General features: G+C 42.2%; 1 protein-coding gene across 1 annotated transcript in view; it reads right to left on the bottom strand.

Moving 5' to 3' along the window:
- Nucleotides 1-342: 342 nt before the first annotated feature.
- The window catches only part of PTCHD1 (patched domain containing 1), a 37,247-nt gene continuing 15,495 nt past the window's right edge, over nucleotides 343-22,094 (bottom strand). The window contains exon 3 of the mRNA XM_058045459.1: nucleotides 343-6,610. Coding sequence (XP_057901442.1) covers nucleotides 4,956-6,610 — 1,655 coding nt within the window. The 3' untranslated portion in view covers nucleotides 343-4,955. The remainder of the gene's footprint in view (nucleotides 6,611-22,094) is intronic.

Here is a 22,094-nt window from a genome sequence, read left to right as displayed (position 1 = left end):
GGGTTTGTGCCTTACCATGACAGCACTGGTTCAGCAAAACCCCCCAACAGTGCTGCCACAGGGTGAGAATGGTGAGGAGCTGTTCCTGCAGGGCAGCTGATGCTCTCTGCAGGCTGCACACCCCGGGAACCCCTGGCAGGGCTGTGGGATGGGGACAAGGGAAATGGCACCACCACAGCCCCTGGTCTGGCATCCCCAGTGCCCACAGCACTGCCAGCCCTGCCCTGCCCAATTCCCATCCTGCTGACAGCTCCCAACCGTGCCAGAGGAGCTGCTGTAACTGGAGAGCACAGCAAACCCAGAGCTGATGCCCAACTAACTCAGCTTCCCTTCCCATGCTTTCTGAGTTAACAAAGTAGGAAAAACCACCACTTTGCTAAGTTTTGAAGTCACCAGGTCTTCTCCCACAACCCATTTGCTTTGCTGGCTCTCTCTGTTTTTCAGAGAAGCCAGTCTTCCTTCTGGACTCCCCTGATCTCTGCCCAGTTGTGCCACCACTTAGTTTTGCTTTCCCTTTGAATAAAAATAAAGGTGTTGGCTGATGTGGGATTTCATGCCTCACAGGAGGACAGTCAGCCTAGAAATAAACATTTAAAAGTACACCTTTCAATTTACAGTACATGTTTTACCTGAATTCAGCGTTGGCTCAGCAGACTTCTGAGAGCAGATGCGAATCCTCTTGTGACTCAACATAACCTCAGGCCACTTTGGTACTGAATTCCCTCCAGGTCCATGCAGTTGACCATAATAAGTGTATTTGCTTGTCTTTGGAAAAGAAGCTCTTTTTCTTTCACAGACAGGTTTTTCTCAACAATTCCAGCTCTAATTTTAATCTAACTAGAACATTTCCACATTTCTGCTTTGGGCAGAAAATTCTGTCTTCATCAATTAATGTTTATGGCATAGTTATTCCAGCTATAACAAATTTTCTTAATTTTTTTTTCTCCATTTAGAGTAATTGTAAATTGAAAGTGGACTTGTGCTAACACAATATCAGAAGTTATATTACAAGAAAACTGGATTGATCTTGAGGGCCATATGCAGGTAGGTTGGCTCTTTTCCCCCATGCTTACCCTGTAGTAAAAATATCCTGTACACCATACCTTACTGTATGGGAATTTTCATGTTTGTAGAAGATATATGTGCTCAGTGAGCCATAGTCCTACATAGTCTTGTTAGCCTAAGCTAAAATTTTCACTGTTAGATTTTAGTCAGTGCCTGACAGTGTATAATACTCTGCTCTACTCACTGCATTTATAAAAAATTGGATCATCTATATTGCAAACAAAACCACAGTGATACCTGGGCTGAAAAGCCACTTAAGAGTATGACAAAAATCTGCTTAAGCCTAGGTAGTCTTCCAAACTGGAGGTTCACCAGTAAGGGTAAAATCTCATGCACAGTTAGCCACTGGGCGTGCTTTGGACTGAGAACAGAGCACTGCATCTGCACCTACTAATCAATCAGTGCAGGGAGGTCCATTGACTTTGGTGAGGATAATTGCTCCAGAGGAAAAGGTTGAAGGGGAGGAAGGCCAAAGTGGCTTAGCATAGTCTGAAACCTTGAGAATGTGGTTCATGTTGAGGTATTCAAGCTACCTGCAGAGAAGGAGCATTTGGTGCATCCCTCAGACACATCAGGATCCAGGCCGAGTCTCACGGACCTGGGCTGAGTGCACCTTGGACACTTCCATGGCTGTACCCTGCCAGTGCTGGGGAACAGAATGGCAGCTTGATGTGAAACACAGTGAAAAATGTATGCAAGATGGTTCTGGCTCTGTTCTGGGTTTTCTCTCTTTTGGGGATGCTCCAGTCTCCTGCCCGTCCTATCACTGTGTAGAAAGGGGCACAGCTCCTCTTCTCCATCCCAGTCTTGAGTGGCTAGCAGGAGTTAATGGTTACTAGAGAGGGTAACATGGCACTGGGGGGAACTACTGGGAAAGGAATCTGCCCTTAAAAAGACTTTTAGGAATGGGCTGGACAAACATGCTTCAGAAATTATTTAAATTTCTGTTCTGTAAATTTACATTGCTGGCTCTGCCCTGGGGGCAAGGACGTAGACCGTAGACTCCATGACTTCTCACCCTGCCTTCTGTGGACACTCAAGCCTCTTCTGCAGCACTTTGTCACAGGAATGCCTCCTCATCCTTTTTCTGACAGGTTTGGAGATAGAGAAGTAATTTTGTCCCTGGTTTTATCACCTTTCTTAAAGATCTCTGAAGGCCTCACATGGTGAGATTTAATAAGAGATCTGTGAAACTGCAAGCTTGTCTTTGGACATCTCTTTAAAGATGCTCCTGGTCTATGCACTGCAATTAGATGTGAGGAGGTTTATGGTAACTATCTTGGCATCTGGTGTTTGCAAGGGAATAGCATGAGGGATAGCAGAGGTGTAAAATCAGTGTTTGCCATGTATTCCTCTAGGCAGTGTACAAACAGCCTCTCTGACACGTGTCCCATTTCCAAGTGTCACACAAGTCAGTGGATCACTGCAGAGGAATTGCAGTTCCTCTGTAACTCTCAGCTAATTTGCTAATGCCCTCAGAAGTTCAAAAGCCACTGCAGTTGCCTGTTGAACAGCCAGGGGATGGGGTGACTGGTATTTAAACAACATACTAATGATCACAGAAAATTACAGTGAAGTACATTTAAGGAATATTTTTTGGCCGGAAAACATAGCCCCAAGCCTGAGTTTAAAAAAACGGGGGAAACAGATATTTTTCCTAGCCTTACATTCATTTGGCTGTCTTCAAGGTGTCTGCCTGTGTTCTGCCAAGGCCGAAGTTGTTGTTACAGCTTCCCAGCTGCTACTGAAGCAACTGTTGTTTACTTAAGCAAAGAGCCTGTGCATTCCTGGACACAGCTTCCTTTCTTCTGGTCAGGGAAGGGACTTATCCAGGGGAAAGTAAATGTTGCCAGCTGCTCTGCTGATTTGTTTTGCTAGTGAGAATGTAATATTTTGCTTCAGGGCAAAATATCTGGTTATCTTATTTTCTGCTAGGAAGGATGCTTCAGAAATATCTCTTTGCTGGAAAATTAATATTCAGTAGGTGGCATTTGCAGGTTTTGTACAGGGCATTTGGGGGTCACTGGGATTTGGATGCTAAAGAGATGTTTCAAGCAATGAAGCACATCCTGGTTTTGTGACCACAGACGTCCTAGTGGCTGTACAGGTACCACAGCAGCCTCCCAAGCCATGGTGCTCCCAGTGCTCCAAGCCCCAAGGCTCTTGCAATATCCCTCCCCCTCCAGATACTGACATTGAAGCAAACTTTGTGCCAAATGCTGAAAACCTTTCACGTGCTCTTAGTTTCCAGATGAGCTGCAGAAGGGAGTCTGATTGGAATACATTCATGTTGCACCACAAAGCAACAGTCCATACGAACCCACCCGACACACACCAGCCAGCTCCTGCCACTGGGGCATCACAGGCAATGTATGGTCAGAATACTCTCAGCAAAACCTACAGAATTGGCTTACATATCCCCACTGGGGTTCAACCACATGATAAAACCTTACAGCAATGAGCCTGTCGCTCTTAAGGGTGGAGGGGGTGGAGGAGGGAAGAGATGCTGCTTTATCTGTTTTACTCCACATCACAGATGCTGACAGAATTATTGATTTAGAACTCATTGCTCCAAAAAGACTTGGTAATGTAATCTTTTTAAGTTGGTTTTTTTGGGTGTTTTTTCTTTTCCCTCTTACATGTGATGTTTTCAATAGGCCCCTAAGACACGGGCTCTTTGGGGACGTTGTTGAACTTGCTGTTGCTAAACCACAGACCCAACCTTCAGTTTGTTCCACTCAAATCTTACTGTCTACTGTCTCCTGGAAGAGCCCATAGCTGCAAGGTCTATTGCTTTACAGGTACTCTAGGAAGATTGAGGGATTAAGTTATACATTATGTAAAACTACCCACTAATCCTCTTAGTGTGCATTACCAGTGAATGGCCTGAAATAGGCTCTCACTAAAAGAGCCCTAACATTCACTTTCTCGATGACATTTTAGTATTTGAGGTTTGTATCATGGATTTTGGTGCTGAAATATTCAGTACACCATCTTCTGACTGCTGCTAGATCCACTCACATGTCTTAGTAGAGTGCTAACAAAATTACAGTTGGTAAAGCAGATTACATGTTTAACTAGTAGCGAGACATGTATAAAATAGACATATATTTTCTAGAGTGACAGAGTCACATGGATTTTTTTGTTCCTTTTTTTTTTGTTCTTTTTTGTTTTTATAAGAAAAAGAAACAGCTATAAAACCATGATTAAAAATGTTACAAGGGATGATTTCAATTTTAAAATAATGATACTTTTAGAAAAAAAAAAGTGATTCATAACATAAAGGTGTTTGGAAAGCACTTGGTTGCTGTGTACTGCCTTCTTTCCCAGTACAGTTTGCTATTTTTTATATAGTCTTGCATAAATGTTTAGATTAGGGGAGAAAAGAAATATTAAATGTGATGGCAAAGACTTATAAGAGCTGACTCACTGACTTGAGTTATTGCTGTGCAGAAAGTTTGTAAAGCCTTTACATCCAGCGAACATTTAGTGCTACTTCAGCCTTGACAGTTGACCTTTCAACATGATTTGGTTTAGCCACAATAATTGCAGCATCTGCAGTACAGGCGATGCAGACGACTGCTTAAGAACCCAACTTCTTCCATTAGATCTTACTTCATGCATCTAAAATTTAACCTCTCTTTGCATGGGTGTGCAAATTCTCCCATATTACCTGTTATAGGAACTGAGCAAGGTACAATACCCCGGCTCTTGCTTTTTTTTTTTTAATTTATTTTTAATTTCTCCCATAATTTTGAATATTCCTGGATTTAGCTTAGAGGAGGGAGGGGAAAACCTCCAATCTTCCTGTCCCCACACATTTAGTCAGTACTGGTTTCTTTTTTTTTTCTCAGTAAGACCTAGTGTAAAAAAGCAACCAACAAATCAAGTTAGACTGTTGTAATTTGGTCAACCACTCGGGTGCTATCCAAATCCACCATTTCAACACACTCTATTTCCTCACGGTTTTCAGGATTCTTCTTCTCTTTCCTCTTCTTCTTGGAGGGTGGCAGGAAAGTCAGTATCACAGGTAAAATGGCAAAGCAGTGAAAGAAGGTGACTAATGCTATTAAAAACAAGCACCTGAACAGTGTACGGGTCAGATTTGAAGGCACAGCTGCAAGAGGAATCAGACCAACAATATAGCAGAGGTAGCTCTGCAAAATAGCTACCCCATGCACTTCCAGGGCATTTTTCACCCATTTAGTTCTTGTGAACTCTTTGCCCAGGACAAAGGTTGATAACAGTGGAGCACAGTTGTCAATTGTATAATTAATTCCGTAAATTAAGCACAACACAGAAATACAATCTAGTTCCACTTTCCACAAGGTCATAAAACCTATAACTCCAAATTCAACCGAGGCAACAGTTAGAGTGAGCCAGACATTGATCAGAGAGTCTGCCACCAGGAATGCAGAGAAGAAGAGCAGAAATAAAGCACTAATGCAGGAGTTTTGTAAGGGGGCTCCCACTGAAGAGGCATAACGATCCATGTACACAAATGATGGATTGAAAACGATGAATTTCACCTTGGAGGTGAGAGAGAGCTTCCTCAGGGTCTCCAGGAGGTCATAAAGTTCTTCCCTCTTGGTTTCTATTGTCTTGGCCACCAAGAACATCCTGGAAGCCACAACATCAACTTCATTGTTGTACTTCTTGGAAAAGATGATATCCTCTGAAAAATGGGCAAACTGAGGGGTCTTCAGGAAGGAGTTCCTCAACATATCAGTGAAATTCTTCTTCGGCAATCCAGTAGATATGTTGAGTTTCCTAAGGTAATTTAAGTAGCTCTCAAACCAAGATATCCTCACGAAGCCCTTGGTGTACTCCAGCACGTCCTCCTGGACACTGGTGTTCCAGTACTCGATGGACTCGTAGATGTAGAACCCAATGACCGGGCTGTAGTTACTGAAGTACTTCTGCTGGGCAGTCGTGTACTCGATGGTCCGAGTCGCGGTCGCTACGATGTTGCTCAGGTCTGACCCCTCACTGACCTGCAGGTAGCCCATTAAGGCAAAGGAAATATAAACAAGGTAAAAGAGAACTACAAAAGGCTTGACATAAGTGTTTGTTATCCAGTCACAATAATAGCGTTTCAGGAACCACACCAAAAGATGACTCTCGTAAGTGTTCGTTTCCTCTGAATCATCCGTGTCCTCACTGAATCTGGCTGTCAGAAGAAACCTATACCATGCAGGCTTCTCTTGCAATACCTCTGGCTTTGGTACCTTTCTGCAGAAGATACTATGCTGGTAGTTGTTTTCTATGTAGCCAGTAAACACCAGGCTGGAACCATAAAAGGAGAGTACATAGAGGTAGTTGAAGAAAATTGCAATACAGGAATTGCAGCAGAAAATCCTGGCTGCTTCAATGTTAGTGAAGGGACTGGCACCTATTCCAAAAGTGACCAGGTACATGGCAGTGGTGAGAGAAAACGAGAGCATGGAGTCTGCAAATACAGCTGCAGTCCTCTCTTTAACGTGTTGGTCTTCTCTAGTTTTTCTCCAGGAGGACAACATTTCAAAAGTCCCATACAACCCATGACCTACAATAGAGAACAAAGGTAGTGTTCAATGTATTCAAATACCAAATTACACAGAAGAAAGTAATGTCAACATGCTAAAAGGCTCAAAGGAGACACAGCTGGATGCTACCAGTGCTTGAAGGAAATGTCCTGTAGAAGAGAGAAATGATTAGGGAGGTGTAAACCACAGGAGCACGTTTGCTACCTGCATAGCAAACCTTACTGTGAGAGCTTGAGGAGAGTTCTGCACTGCTGGCACAGGATCCATGGGTAAAAGAAACAGGATTTTTTTACTCTGCTTGGCTGTTTCGTTTCGTTATTTCCTAGTGCCTGTGATGGAAGATGCTTTCAAATTAGTTTTTCCTGGTGATGGTATCTGACCTGTGGTGAAAACAAAGAAATACGACCTTGAAGTGCCTGTGCTGGAAGCAGAGCATTAGTTGGTTGCATTGTAGAAAACCTGTAAAAAATGAAAATTCCACACAAACTGAAAATGATCAATTAAATCAGTTACTGATTTCTCCACCTCCCATACAAATTTTCCACCAGGAAAAAGAAATCCTAGAAATGAAACAAACAAATAAAAGCACAAATAAATTTTAGAGAAGGAGAGTGGTAAAACTGATATGGAGCTGCTTAAGGCATTGGTCTTCTTTGTATATCTGAGAGCTTATAAAACAAATACAGCCCTATATTTCTTGGCAATGCCTACATTTTGTAATGTATTTAATTGACTCTTAAAATGGATATACCATTCACAAAAGGAATGACCTAAAATCCTGTGTTTAACCCCCAAGTGCAGGTAAATCAGGAAAAGTACATGCTTTTATTTTAATCCCTGGTTAGTCATCTTCCTCTTACAGTTTCTATGTTGTGAAGATGCATTTGGAGGACACAGACCTCTGCTCTCTGATCTCAAGTGATCCTGGGCTGGGAATGCAGCCATTTACCATCTACCAGGTGAGAGGAGCTGAAGTAAATGTAGTTTGACGATTTACACAGAGATAAACAGAATATAGTCTTTTATCACACCTAAAATGTTAGATGGTAATATTTTCTCATAATAATTTATTATAACGTTTATCTTTACTTAAGAGATCTTTTCCATATAATCCCAGCCCCTTTGCTGCCTTTTAATTCCTCCTCCTCCTCCTCATTCTTTTGCTGATTTTGCTGTCACTTGTCTGCTTCTCTGGTCTGCTCTTGGATTATCTCCAGAAATTCCCAAAAGTCAGTCCACTGTGTTTTGCTCTTATCCATCTTCTCTGATAGTAGTAGATAAAATGATCAGTGCTAAATTAGTTGCTGATAACACTGAAGTGCAATCACTGAACTTTTGAAGCTGATGCTCCAGTCAGGAAGGTCAAGGTAATTCACAGATCTCTCAGAATTTCAGGCTGTCTGCAGAGTACCAAGATTGCTGTATCAGCTCTGTTCTCTTCCCCTGTAGACAATTATCACTTTTGCTACCAGAGATATAAATACCAGCCCATAAACCCAAGGCAAATGAGGTATTTTGAAGAAGGGGAACACCACAAGATCTATTAGGCATGTTGGAACTAGATGATCTTGAAGGTCCCTTCCAGCCCAAACCATTTTGTGATGCTGTGAGTCTATAACCATGTTAATTCTTAAATGCCTCATACAGGCTAAATATTTAGTTAACTTGACAAAACAACCCTTTTGTGATCAGCACCTTTTACTGTAGGGGAAGTTGTTGCTGATTCACTCCACCCTTCTTGAAATCTGCATTTTGACAGATGGCAGAGCTGGTCACTCCATTATGCTGAAAAGAATAGGTATGGAGTATTTCATAAAGAAGTCACAATACAGAGCTCATAAGATGAGACAATAGGACAACTGGTGTATCTCCTTATCACCTGATGTTTAGTGTAATGAAGTTCACACTCTCATGCAAATCAGATATTTTACCAATTTTGTTATTTAGAGTGGTGGCATGGACCTCAAATGTCCAATTTGTAGCAGTATTACAGACCTGGCTTTGGCATTCATCTTAATTTTCCCCAACAGTGTTTTACAGCTGCTTTCAGAGGCCAGGTCAAGACTGTCAATTTGATAACTAGCACTGTGCCCCCTCTCAGAGCTAATGGGGAATACTGGAACTCCCCAGACATAAAATCAAGCAAAAAGCACAATCAGTGACTGGCACCCCGTTGCTAATTATGCTTCAAATAGTTATGTTCTAGGCTCAGTAGGGAAAGCTATTAAGCTTGCTTTCAGTGTGTTCTTTGTAAAGACAGACTGACCTTTATTTAAATGTAACTGATCACTTGCCAAAGTAGGGAGTGAGAGGTTTAATCCATTTATGGCTCCCATGAGTCCTGCAGACAGGCTCGTCTGCGAATTTCACATGGCATCATACGCATTAGCATTGAGTGAGCAAAACAGAATAAAATGAGGTCATTGAATATTACAAATTACTTCCATCATGAGCTTTAGCTATAGCATGTTTTTGTAAAAAAAAAACCACCCCAGCATTAATAGGCTCTTGACTAAAAATACTCAAATAGCCATATTAATTTGGGGAACATTTGAATGTGCAATGAGAGAAGGAAATTAGAGCTAGTTAAATATGATGCTGAACATGACATTTTAACAGGTATAAGGCTTTGGATAATGCCTGATAACATGACTTCTGATACCACATTCCTTCTTTAGGCAGGAAAGATAAAACCACAATTTGCTCTTACATAATCTTCAGGACTACACTAAAATGGAATATGATTTAGAGAACTGCTCAAGTAAATGCATGAAGAGGCGTCACCACATGTGCTCCACAAAGCCAAGAGAAAAATATTTGGATACTTTCCTATTTTAGGATAGGTTCCTTTTGTTGTTTGCTACACAATCTATGTACTAGGAGCTGGTATTTTCCTTCAATTGTACAGTTTGTGATTTCTCTGTCCATTTCTATGACAGGTACAGAATTATCATTTACATTGAGAAGGACATGCCTAAAGTTGCAGACTTTTGCACCAGTGCCATTCCTGACCTTATCCAGTTTCTTCAGAAAAAAATTAGGCCCAAACTCAATCACAAATTAGGCAGTCCAAAGATTAGCTGTATTTAGCTAGGATGGGATTTACCGAACCTAATTTACCTCTAAATACTGACTGCAAACACAACTTGGAGAACAATCTCCATCACTCTAACTCGCTGATGTTCACATAAGTCTAGTCCACAGAGACTAGGGAAGATATCTCCATGGAAGCATTTTGAGAGAATTTCTTTTACTTCGCTGTCATTTCAGAGTTTTCATTTTTTGCATCCCTAATCAATTTGCACCAATTACCTCTATTTCTCTCACTGTTGCTACATCTTCTCCATGTAATATTAATGAGACAAAGGGAATTTTTTTCCTTGTAAGTAAATTCTGTAATTGCTTCAACTGATTTTCCCTTTTTAATAGAGAATTAGGCGCAAATCTGCAATCATTTAGAGCAACTTGTTCATTATTCACGGTCATTCAGTAAATAATAAATATGAACTCAAACAGCTAATGGGCTACTGGAGATCTTTTCCTGCTGACATTTGCTGCTATGATTCACCGGTCATGCCCTACAGCCAGGCTGTACAATCACGAGCTAACAAGAAGTACACAGAAAGATGGGAGTTTTTTAAGGAAAAGAAGTTCAGGGTCAAAGGAAAATGTTAAAGGGAGAGGAGAAAGGTATTTTGGACGAAATGGGAATCAAACTTTTTTTCTTATTCTCTTTTTCTGCTGCTTTGTATTTAGGAGATACTCCTACCTTATGCTGGAGGACTGAGAGCAGACATTCTGACTTCTGTAGTCAAAGAAAATGAAGAAGAAAACTACTGTTAATGCTGAGGATCTCCACAGGTTTTTTAGCCTGAGGTGGGCTACCTTTAATTTTAGAGCCTGATGATAATAGTAATAATACCAGTAAACCTGATAAATCTTAAATACAGCACTTTTATGAGTAGCCTGAAAAAGCTATAAAAAGTTTCATTTGCCTCCTTCAGAAACAAGTCTTGCAATTACACATGCTCTGCAAAATCAATGCAGAGCCTACATCAGAAGAAAAAAGCATTTGTAGGAAGTTGTGAAAATGAAAGAAAATTTTTATCTTCCTTAAAATTATCAAATCATTTACCTCATTTTAAAATACTACTTATGTGCAGGCACTGAAATGATTCTTTTTAGTACCATTTTCAAACCTCAAAAAAGAAATGCATCCTTTCCCCTGTTAAGTGGTTGTTCAAGCAAGGGGCCCTCATGGGTTGGCACAGGCAGCCTGGGCTTAGTGCTGGCTCTGCTCCTGACTGCAAGTAGTGAGACCAAAGCAGAGGGAGGAGAAGGGATTTCACCACCCTTAGAGCCGGTGAGAGGGCAGCAAAGTGACCTGCTGGTCTCTGGAGTCACAAACCTGTTCTCTACTTGCTTGGTTTAATTGCTTACCTGAAACAATGCCGGCTGCCTGCTTTTGTAAAACAAGTGAGGGGTATCAATTTTGCACTAAAATCATGTGAAGTTTTGATCTTATTGTGGTAATATGAGGCTTGGATATCCAAATAGACTTCTTCCATCAGAGAAATTGAGGGGAATGACTGAGAAAGAGGTTTTTGGTACTTCTTTTAGCACTTTTACCCATCTATGAAAGTAGAGGACAATAGTACACTGTGGGTCTCATCTTTTTTGTCCTTACTGTTTTGAAGGTTGTATGTCTCTGTATGTGTTTGATCCTTGAGTAAAATTCCCCTTAAAAGTTGTGAAGTTCCAACCTTCTGTGTGGAAGGTGGCATTTCAGGGCAAATAGATTTTATTAATCCCATTTTAATGCAGAGGCACACAAAACACTAACAACACCAGATCTGCCCCTCAGGGAGGCTGAGTACTGCACCAGGGTATATGGTGTCCATTCACTGCCACAATTAACACCAATAAAGCATCAAAGTCTTCCAGAAGGAGCAGACTTCCCTAGTGGCAAAGTTGGGCTATGGGTGTTTCTCACTTCTCAGGCCTTACTTCCCCTCTCCTACTGAAGTTTTCTGCTCCCACATGGCTACTGATTCACCTGTTTTAGTCCACACTGGACTAAAGGAATGGTGGGGATCAGAAAGTAGCTTTTTTTTTTTTTGAAGGCCACTTTTGAAACAAAATCTTTTCCTGATGCTGATGGCACAAAAGACTGTCTGAAATGGGTAATGACTCATGGTAGGATATATGGGAGCCTTGTAAACTGGGTGGCTGAAAATTTGAAGTGGAAGCATGCTCTGATGGAATATCTGAGGTTAAGTGTGGATTTTGATTTAAGGTTTTTGCTTGCACTGTAATGGCTGCGTCCCTGTAACACTATCAGCTCAGCTGGACCAGTGTTGTCCCACTCAGGTTGATTTAAGCCTGAAATAACTCCTCTGAATTGGAGCACTTGTCTGCAAGAGGAATTTAGTGTCCTGTGAAAAAGGGTGTGAATGTACAGAGGGCAAACTATGTTGCACCAGCTTTCTTTGTGGGTCTCTGTGAAGCACAGCTTGATTCACATTCAAAGTGGAGTGAAATATCATCTGCAGAGACAAACACCAGATGAATTAACATCAAATAACTAGGATGCTGTAAATGCATATCCTAGCTTGCTGCCAATGCAGGCAAGGTCTCAAGAACTGCTCTTGTGCAAAAATAGTACATAGGAGATCAGAATCACATCACAGGAATTGCCCTTTCCAAAATGGTACCTGCAATAACATATGATATAATGAAGGTGCAATGAATTTTCCTAGCTGACAGTATTAAAAATAACAATGGACACTGCTCAACTCTAGAACTGCTTTCTACAGTAATGTCAACAAAGAGGCTGAGATAATTTCCCCCTGCTGACTTATTTTTTTCCAGCTAGATCAGTGATCTCATCAGCTCCCATCTTCTGACAAGCCAAGTGAAGCCACTAATCCAGACTCCCTTTGTCACAGGAGTTGCAATGAACCAGTTGTTGACTGAAGACCTGGCCTGCTTCACGTGGCCTCTCCCAGCAGGCAGGATTTCAGCCCAGAACATACAGCAGGCTCAAACTGCTACTGAGGGTGACAGGCAGAGCAAGAATACTTGCATCCAGCTGAAGCAAACATCTGGCTCCACAGCCTGTTCTCACTGAAATAATGCAATACTACAGCTAAACGAGATCCTTCAGCATGCAGACAGAATCAGCCTAATTTATACAACACTTTTTCACTGAGTGGATAATGATTTACTGGCAAGGGTTGAGCTGACCAGCTATACCATCATTAGCATGCTGCTCTAACAAACCCCAAGCAATGTCCAACCTTGAGGTCCATAAATGGTGCAACACTCAGTTTTGCTGCATGAATGTCAGACGTGAAGGAGGGTGTGTATTGCTGAACATCCCACAGTGCAGACTTGTCTGTCCCAAACATTTGTGCTGAGCTGAGAAATGCACTGTGAATCCTACTTGCTTTTCCTACACTTGCCTGTTTGTGGGAGCCCAGTTCACAGTGTAGAGTAAAATCCTGGAGGATACTAACATCCTGTAAGGTATCAGCTAAACAACTGTGTTTCCAGGCAGCAGTGTTTATTTCAGGGAATTTGTGACTAGGGGACTGCAGGCTGTGGACAGTTGAGAAGCATTAAATGCATCCTCTTTGGCAAAGTGATCGAAGTCACACAAGCCACACAAGCTCAGCTGAACTCATTCATACCTCCAAGCACAGGTTCAAAGGCCAAGTAAACCCAAATGCTATGTGTAGGCATGGTACAGGAATTTGGGACACATGAAGAGCAACATGGGATGAGATGTACTGGTATAAGCATGGGCTGTGCATATTGCAGGGCTTTATTCACCTGCCGTCCCACAGACTCCGCATGTCAGGATTGTAACTGCATTCCAGGCATGACAACACACCTCAGAAACATGGTAACAGCACTGTTGGGTAGGTTCTGTATTTGCAACTATTGTTTTAAAGGGTACTAAATTTAACACATATTATCACCTGAGATGTACTATGGCTGGTACTAACATCTGACTTGGGATCTTCCCAAGAGAGACACATACTGAAATTAGGTAGGTGAGCCTGTTAGGTATCTAGGCATGAAACCATTTGATCAATCTCTGGTTTTCTTTGCATTTGATTATTAGCCATTCATCCTCAAGTGTCAGGCTGATCTCTCCAACTGTGTTTACAACAGCACTGGTCATCCCAGTCACAAAGCCCCATGCATGCCCAAGTATTCCTCAATTTACTACCAGCATCAAAACCACAGTATCTTGGTGCATGTACATCAGATAAAAATCTGCTTCAGTCTCTGCAGAGAGAGCTGTGTTTTGTGCAGTATCTTCTTGGCAACAAAGTAAGAGAAACCAAAATGTTTAATAATATGCTCTCAGAATCTGCTGTGTTTCACAGCTGTGGGTGGCTGTGCCCACAGAAATGCACTGTGAAGAGAAAGTGTCCCCGTGCAGCACACGCTGCCTCGGTTGGTGCCTGCAGAGAAGATGTCTTCAACTGGTGCTCAGTGCTTCACACTGGGAGACCACAATGATGTTCTCAGTCATAGATCCTGCTGAAAGACTCTCTGGGCCATTAAGCCTGCACTGAAATTGCTTAATGCACAGTCAGGAAAATGGAGTGTGTCTGGAAACCCAGCACAAGGCTGAGGCCTCATTTAAGTCTTGTGTAGCACTCCCAGTCACAAAAGGGGAGTAGGTTCTCCTAAGACTCGTAGGGATCTGCTGCACCACAGTAATTTAGATCCCAACCTTCTGGCAATGAGGGTCTGCCATAATATCCTAAATTTTTAAACTGAGCTTTTGCAAATGGAGCACCCAGTCAATTCTCTGTTGTCCTTGAAACAGTCTCTTTGGGTCAGGTGTAGCCCTTTCTGACCTGTACTAAAAAGTACACATGGGCACAAAGCAGGCACAGACAATATGAAATCACCCCCTCGCTCTCACCTGAACTGTGGGGGCACAGTCAGCAATGCTTGGGGTGCCTGGAGCACACACACTATAAACTCCTCAGTACAATTTTTTTATCATGGCAAACAAACTAAAATGAGCCAATATTTATGAAAATGGTACAAGTCACAAGCTAATTTTAAAACTATGATCACATATTACATATATATATAAACCATGATGACATATAAGTACTGAAATGAAAAATCATTCTACATATAAATCTCTATCTTTGAAGAAATACATGCACATACACAAGACACAGATAAACATTCTGTAATTTTTCTATCTATTTAAGGGGGAAAGAAACAAAAAGAATGAAATATTTTAATTAAGTAGAATTAAACAATGTCTTGATATTCATAGTCCCTAGACCTCACCACAATCCCTAATCAGTGATGGTGGTAACATGGTTCACTACTTTTTATTTTTGGAGTATTTTAGAGCTATTTACTAATAAAAAAAATCTTACTATTTAATATTGCATTTTCAAAATAATTTTTTAAAGTATACCAACTTCTGTTTAAATTAACAACCTCTTACTATAATGATTATACATGCAATTCAGCACTTACATGGTAAATCCTGAACAGACCCATTGATTTCAATTAAATAAAATTATTGATTTAGGTTTTGGGAGAAAGATGGATGTTTTTCTTGTATTTTTTACTTTTGAAACAATGTAATATTTGAGATTTTGTTGTTACAGTGATAGCAAGAATGCCATATAAACACATTTTAAAAACAGAGATACATTTGAGACAAAACTTGAGCAGATCTTGTATTTTGATAAGCAAACTATATTATAGTTCAAAATCCACTTTTATTCCACTTAAAAATCAGTAAAGGGTTGTTTTGGCATTTAAATAGCAGGCTGTCAGCTCTATTTAAAAGTGTCACTTGCTTTCCTATGTCTTCACAAAAGACATGGCAAAAGTTAAAAGTCATATTTCTTTCAGTGCAACAGAAGGAGATGTGTGTTAGCAAAATCTGGTTTTAGCTGCTGGAATATTTGTGTCTGCATGGCTTGCTTCTCTACTGACCCCCCAGACCTGTTGCAGATGTGAACCAAAAGCATTTGAGCCAAACCTGTGCCGTACATGCAAGTCTGTGCTCTGGAGCAAGCACCTGACTCTGTCTGGCCTCCAAAGGATCTGCCTGTCCCAAAGTCCTCCCAGGAATGCCTCTTCATCCTCTTTAGCTCAGAAACACCAGGAAATCTCCCAGGAAGCAGAGTGCCCTGGGTGAGCTGTTTTTTGAAGAGAGAAGGAGAAAACCGCGAGGAGGAAAACAGGGGAGGAGGGCAGGGTCTGCTCCCCACTGCTGCTGGCATGGGTGCAGACCCCAGGGTGTGTGAGCTCGCCCTGTGCACCAGGGGAGCTGTACATGGTGGGAGAGTGCCAGGACAGGACAGGTACAGCGGGCAGGATGAATTTCCCCATGGTGCACAAAGCTCGAGCCTCACTAGCTGAGGATGTGGTCACACGTGGAGTTAGTCTGTTAAGAAACCCGGGCTTGTCTCACGTATGACATGCTGTGACTCATATCAGCAGACAGAACTGAAAACTGATTTCCATCACTAGGTAATTTTTGGACAGATTTTATGCATGCTGTGGAAAAGAAGCACTTACAAGTGAGAGCCTCCTGCAATCACCCGTGCTAGGTTAATATCTACCATGGTACAGAGCAGCCAAGTGACACACGGCAAACCTCCTGAAGATGGAGTAAGGCATACTGGGTACACTTGGGGCAACCAGGTTTTCAATCTGCTTTAAATTTCTAAGGCTACAAGCTAAAATATCATTTGCTTCTAGGAGTGCTGTCCCAGTGGAACATGGGCCAGTGGAATATGAATTTGTTTACCACTCTTCAAGTTTCTCCTTTTCTGGCGAGAAAGCTACAACTGCAACATCTCAGGCATACACTTAAATTCTCCTGTTTTAGTGATGTTTGTCACTACTCTTACTCATAATATATAGATCAACCATATGTGAAACACAATGTTCAGAAAGTTGCAAAAATTCAGTTAAAGCACATCCAACTCACTATTTTTACTGATAAAAAAAAAAATTACAAGTTTGGAACTCAACTTGGGCTTTTCTCAAAGCATCCAGACTTACTCCAATTTAGTTAATTCACCTCTGGATTCTCTGCCAGAGGTTTCATGACCTGAAAATGACTGGTCCCCTCCCTGCATACCTCCAGGCTACTGTCTATTTGGGGAATGTCATTTATTTGAAGCTCACAATGTGCACCATCTCTCTTGCAGCCAGACCTAAAATGAAGTCATATCAGTTCTTGATATATATATATATATATATATATACACATACACACATTCTACATGTAGATATGTAGATGTAGATATAGAGACAAGATTCCTTTCTTTAACCTCTGAACTTCCAGTATATTCTCATATATGTGAAAGTTTCTCTTGAGGGACTTCACTACTTGAAGAAAATCAGGATGTCAGTGCCAAACTCAGTACTTCTGACTGTTTGGGACACCTCTGACGAAGGCTCCACTGAGCCCCTGCATGCACTGAATTCCTCACAGTTAAAAGAATGCAGACAGTGAAAGTGGAACAGCTTTCTGTTCCTCTTTGCATAAATAAATGTTCATTGAACATGCTGCATCACCTGTAACATACTTTTCACAAGTGGATATTGGGGCACCAAAAATGAAGAGGAAATGGCTGTACAGCACTTGGTTTCAACATTAAGATGTTCTCTGGACTGACTTCCTATGGATACAGCTCCTCTCTTCCAAAAAACATTGTAAATTATCTGAGTCATCAGCAGTGTTCTGAAGCCAAGAAGCACGACCGTGTGCAGGGATTTCTCTGGGCTTTGTGCTGGTGAAGGGGGAGCCTGGGCACCATGTTGGCTGTGTGTCTGTCCTGTGTGCCAGCTGCAAGCTCTGCCTGCTGCTTTCCAACTGCTCAGGAAAGGGCTGCTGTCTAAAACAGTCTGCACCATTTGTTTTTCAAGTCTATTTGTTTCCCATGCGATAGTGGCTTCTGTGCTTGGGTTCCTTAAGTGGTTGGAGACATCATCCTTCAGGAGAGCTGGAGTGGGGAAGACCAGCAGGTGAAGGAGGTGATTAATCAGCTCCACCTTGGGTGGACAGTGCTGATTTTGGTGAGAGGACTAATTGGAACATTGAATGAGGAGGGGTGGCTTGGGAACCTACTTCTGCTCTTACTCCCTCTTCCACATGAGAAACAAAAATACCATGTGATGCTTGAAGGACTGCAAAAGATGCATGGCTGCTTAGAGATGTCATAAAATGTAAGAATCCACAATAAAAGACTGAGGGACTCAGAACAGAAAAGGGAGAAGAAAAAAGCATGGTGTGGAAAGTGACAGCCCTGGGATTCTGTCTGTTCAGGGTAGATAAAACCAGATAATTTTATTCATTTCTTAGAAGAGGGATGAAAGGAACAAACCACAAAATGCTTTAGGACTGTAACTGAGCTGTGCAGGGTTGAACTGGGAAAGCTGAGCAGATGGAGTGACAAAAAACCAAGCGTACTTGGAGTGCTTTGGCAGCATGAAAAAAGGAAAGGATGAATGGTGGAAACCACAAGCAGCTGAGATACAACTGCAGGGCACAGTGGGGACCTAGCTGAGTGCCAAGGAAGTTGTGAAGAATATAGGGAAAATGGTGGGAGCAATGGGCCCAGCTGTGGCTGAGGAGAGGGGAGGATGAGAGAGGAGAAATTTAAAGAAAACCCAACCAAAATGGCAGAGGGGAAACACTGACAGGAATGTGAAAAACAGCAGAAAAGATGAAGGAAGCTTAGGGAGACCAAAAGATGCCAAGAGTTGTGCAGGCATTAGGAAGGAGATGCCCTGGCCTGGAGCAGGAAGATGGGTGAGTCCTGCTGGAGGAGGCTGCCAGATATTGCTAAAGAGATGGATGAGATGGGAGAAAGAGACATGGGGGCAGCAGCTGAGCCAGCTGAAAGAGGCCATGCTTCCTCACAGCATGAAAGGACAGCAGAGGGACAGTTGGACAGGTAGAACGAGAAAGCTTAACTGGGGAATAAAAAAACAGACTCAGTAAGTGTCACATTTTTATTAGCTGACAGCAGGAAAATTGGTGGAAAAATACTATACAAAGTCAAACATTTGGGGGTGTGTGTTACTCCTGTGTGTGGACTGAAGGGCACTGGGGAGGCCTGTGGAGGGGCTGCTTCACTGTCTTTGACTCTCTATATGTAACCAATGTTGACTCTTCAGTTTTATTGAATATAGCAAACACTTGGATGCTTGATAGGGAGGATAATGATGCTTTTTGGACGTATGAATTTGGCATATGTTGCAACTCCCTACCAGCATGTTCTTCCAGAGAACTAAGCAGCAGCCAGGCCAGGTGCCTTACTGGACTGAGGCACAGCACCAGTGAGCCCCATGTACTGCTGTGTGCTGGCCTGAACACCCTCAGGTTTTTGTGCTGCTTGCCAGCTGCCCTGCTGGGTTTAGTTGCCTGTTGCCTTCATGGTCTCTAACCTTCAGCAGTCCTCTCACTTGCCCTCCTGTGCTTTTCACTCCTATCATCAAACACATTGATCTCCCCTCTTCTTCTGTTGCCGTTTTCCTTCCAACTTTATTTCCCAACTGTCTCTGACCTCATATCCCATCTATGGTGCTCCAACTTTTTGCATTTGTAAAGCTCCCGTACAGGTATCTGAGCTCACTTCTCCATCAGCACAGCTCTCCCCAAGGCAAGCCATGAGGAAGGAGTGCCCCCAACAAATCTGTGTTTCTAAGAAGCGACTGGAACTCCTCTGCATCTGTAAGGTGCCACTATGAGCCCTGGTTCCTCCAGGTACCTTCCAAGGTGCTCCATACCTCACCTGCTCCTGAGCCTCCTCCGCAGCCCTGCAAGGGTGTCTCCTTCTCCCCCTGACTTTCCTCCACTTGAGACTGAACCTCAGGGGAACCCTGCCTGGGTCCTGCCTTCATTTCCACCTGCTCCTTCCCACCCATCCCTCCCTGGATCTCTCTGCTGACTGCTTTTCCTTTCTCTCATCCCAGAAGGGGCACGCTGCAGGGCGGGATGCCATGGGGGTTGTAAGAAGGGGTTTTCATTTACCCGTTTTTGCTGAGTTTCACACACGGCTGCCTATAATTTCCTTTTACAGTGTGCTACATGCTGAAGCCACTCTCATAACTTCTACCTGGCTTTCCCCTGCCAGCACTGGAGGCTAAATATAAGCTCAGGGAGCTGGCCCTGTGTCCCTGCCCATATCTGGCAGCGCCCGGCGTTCCAGCGCGGTTTCACAGAGCCGATGCTTTTCACGAACTTGGCAGCTGCAGAGAGCCACTTCTCCCCGAGTAAGCTGTATCCATTTCTGAAGGAACAGCAAACACATTGCTAGCTTGCAGTGCAAAGGCTATGTTGCAATTTTCTTTTGAGTGCCTAGGTTTCCACTCTGCCTCTGGGAAGGGAAAAAAAGTCACGCCAAAAACTTGTTCAGACAGCACTGGTTGTTGTCCAATGATTTGTTTGGTAACGCTGTGATGTTTTTGAGGAAAACATAATTTTTAAAGGTTTGGCAGTTTTTAAACAGCATTAAATGTCTAAGGGAAACTTATGATGGATATATTAGCATCTGTGCCAGACCAAACATCTGTAGTTTTTAATGAAGAAGGCAATAGGAAATCAGAATTTTAATTCTGTTTTTCAGCTGACACTATAAATCAGCTATTTTAAACACAACCTAACTGTAGAATTTTTTTTTTTTTTTTTTTTTTTGTTCCTGTGGTCAAAAATGAACATCCCTAATTCGGCAAAGTATTCACAAGATCTAGACATGTCAGCAAACTTGTACTTAAATTACTTGTTTGCACACTGATAGATGTGCATGGCAATTTGAAAAAACCACAGAGACATAAGCTAATTCATACTATGTCCAGACAAATGGTGGGAGCCTGCTAATTTTCCCAGGTTTTAGGCTTCACTTTCAGGTTAGAAGTACCTGTGTTAACCTATAACTGGAGAAGAGCAGCTCCCAGTTTGACTTGACAAGACATCCCAGAGAAAAGAGTGGCTGCAGCCAGCCTGGACTCTGCCGCCTCACCCCACAGCCATCAGTGGGGCTCAGGCCAGCCCCAGCCACAGCCTCTCACAGCTGGACCTCCAGGCACCAGAGAGAACCTTCACTCTTTAGTATCTGCTGGGGAAGGGGGTCTCTGGCAATATTTCTCCCAGCTTCAGTTTTTGTGGTTGAGTTAGAAATCAGGGACAACAAAAAAGAAACCTGCCTCACCATAAAAGTCATCACAGTAGTGACAAACTCAGGCTATGCAGACTCATCTTTTGTAAGATGGCTTACAATTATCTGCCTTAATGAAAAGTAAAATAAATTAGAATAAACTACCAAGATTAAAACCAGAGTATGACGTGTTTAAACTGGCATGTCATATTTAACAGGTGGAGCAGGCAAAAGATATTCCTGCTGCCTACACTTACACAGCCTAAGACTGTAATTTGGTAAGTCGTGGTAATTTAGTAACTTTTTAAATTCCCTATTGATGGAAAAGCTGAGGATTCAACATCTACAGAGGCTGGTACTCCTCACTGTAGCTTGTTTGTTCTTGGAAATGGCTGATGAATAAGGGATGTCAAAGAAAACAGGATGAATGGAAGAAGTATTACAAAGCACTTTGATCAGACTGTTTTCCAGACATACTGCCTATATTTTTAGACTGGGCTTGTGACTGGACAACCTATTCAGAAAGTAATTCTTGAAAATATGAAAAGGTTGATAATTGCAAAACATTGCTGACCAGCTAATACATCTTGGAGACAGTGATGGTCTCCAGATAAACTTATTGAGGAGAAATGGTGAGAGATAAACAAGCTATAATTCAGCAAGGACAGGGGCAAACTTCTGCATGTTGTTTGGAATAAATGGCTGTGAAAACAGGGTAGAAAATGACATGAAGGATCTGTGAATTACCATGTACCACCAACCAAATGCCAACCATTTCATACTGCTGAGAAAAAAATGAATGACATATGGCGATGTATGAACAGCAGTGCCATATGCAAGATGTGAAAAATCCTCCTCCTACTCTATGTGCTGCTGAAAGCCTCAGTCTGAATCCTGTGCCTGGATTTAGGCACCACACTCCATGGAAGATGTGGAATGGTCAAAAGTAAGAAGATTGCTGGAAGTCTGGTAAACACAGTCTGTGTGAGTCTGAGGAAAGCTGGGATGAAAAGGAAGAAGACCGAGCAAATGAGAGTGGTACCAAATATGCAAAGACAAAGAAAATAAATTATTTTCCAGATGCAATGGATAAATAAGGAGGACAGCTAAGTCACAAAAGGGGAACTCAGGTTAGACATGATGCAAATGCTGTAGTGGTTGTGCAGTGAAACACAGGAGGAAGTGGTCCAAGGAGGAGACAGAGTGCATGATGAAAACTATTTGTTATGAAATATGTAATCTCATCCTGTGTCAAATGATGTCTGGAGAGTGTCCCCCCGCCTCCGCAACGCTGATGAAAAGTTAAAAATCCTCAGCTGCTGTAAACCAGGGA

The sequence above is a fragment of the Melospiza georgiana genome, chromosome 2 (assembly GCF_028018845.1).
Source record: "Melospiza georgiana isolate bMelGeo1 chromosome 2, bMelGeo1.pri, whole genome shotgun sequence".
NCBI lineage: Eukaryota > Metazoa > Chordata > Aves > Passeriformes > Passerellidae > Melospiza > Melospiza georgiana.
The sequence above is the reverse complement of the archived record's forward strand: the minus strand, read 5'-3'. Positions and strand labels throughout refer to the sequence as shown.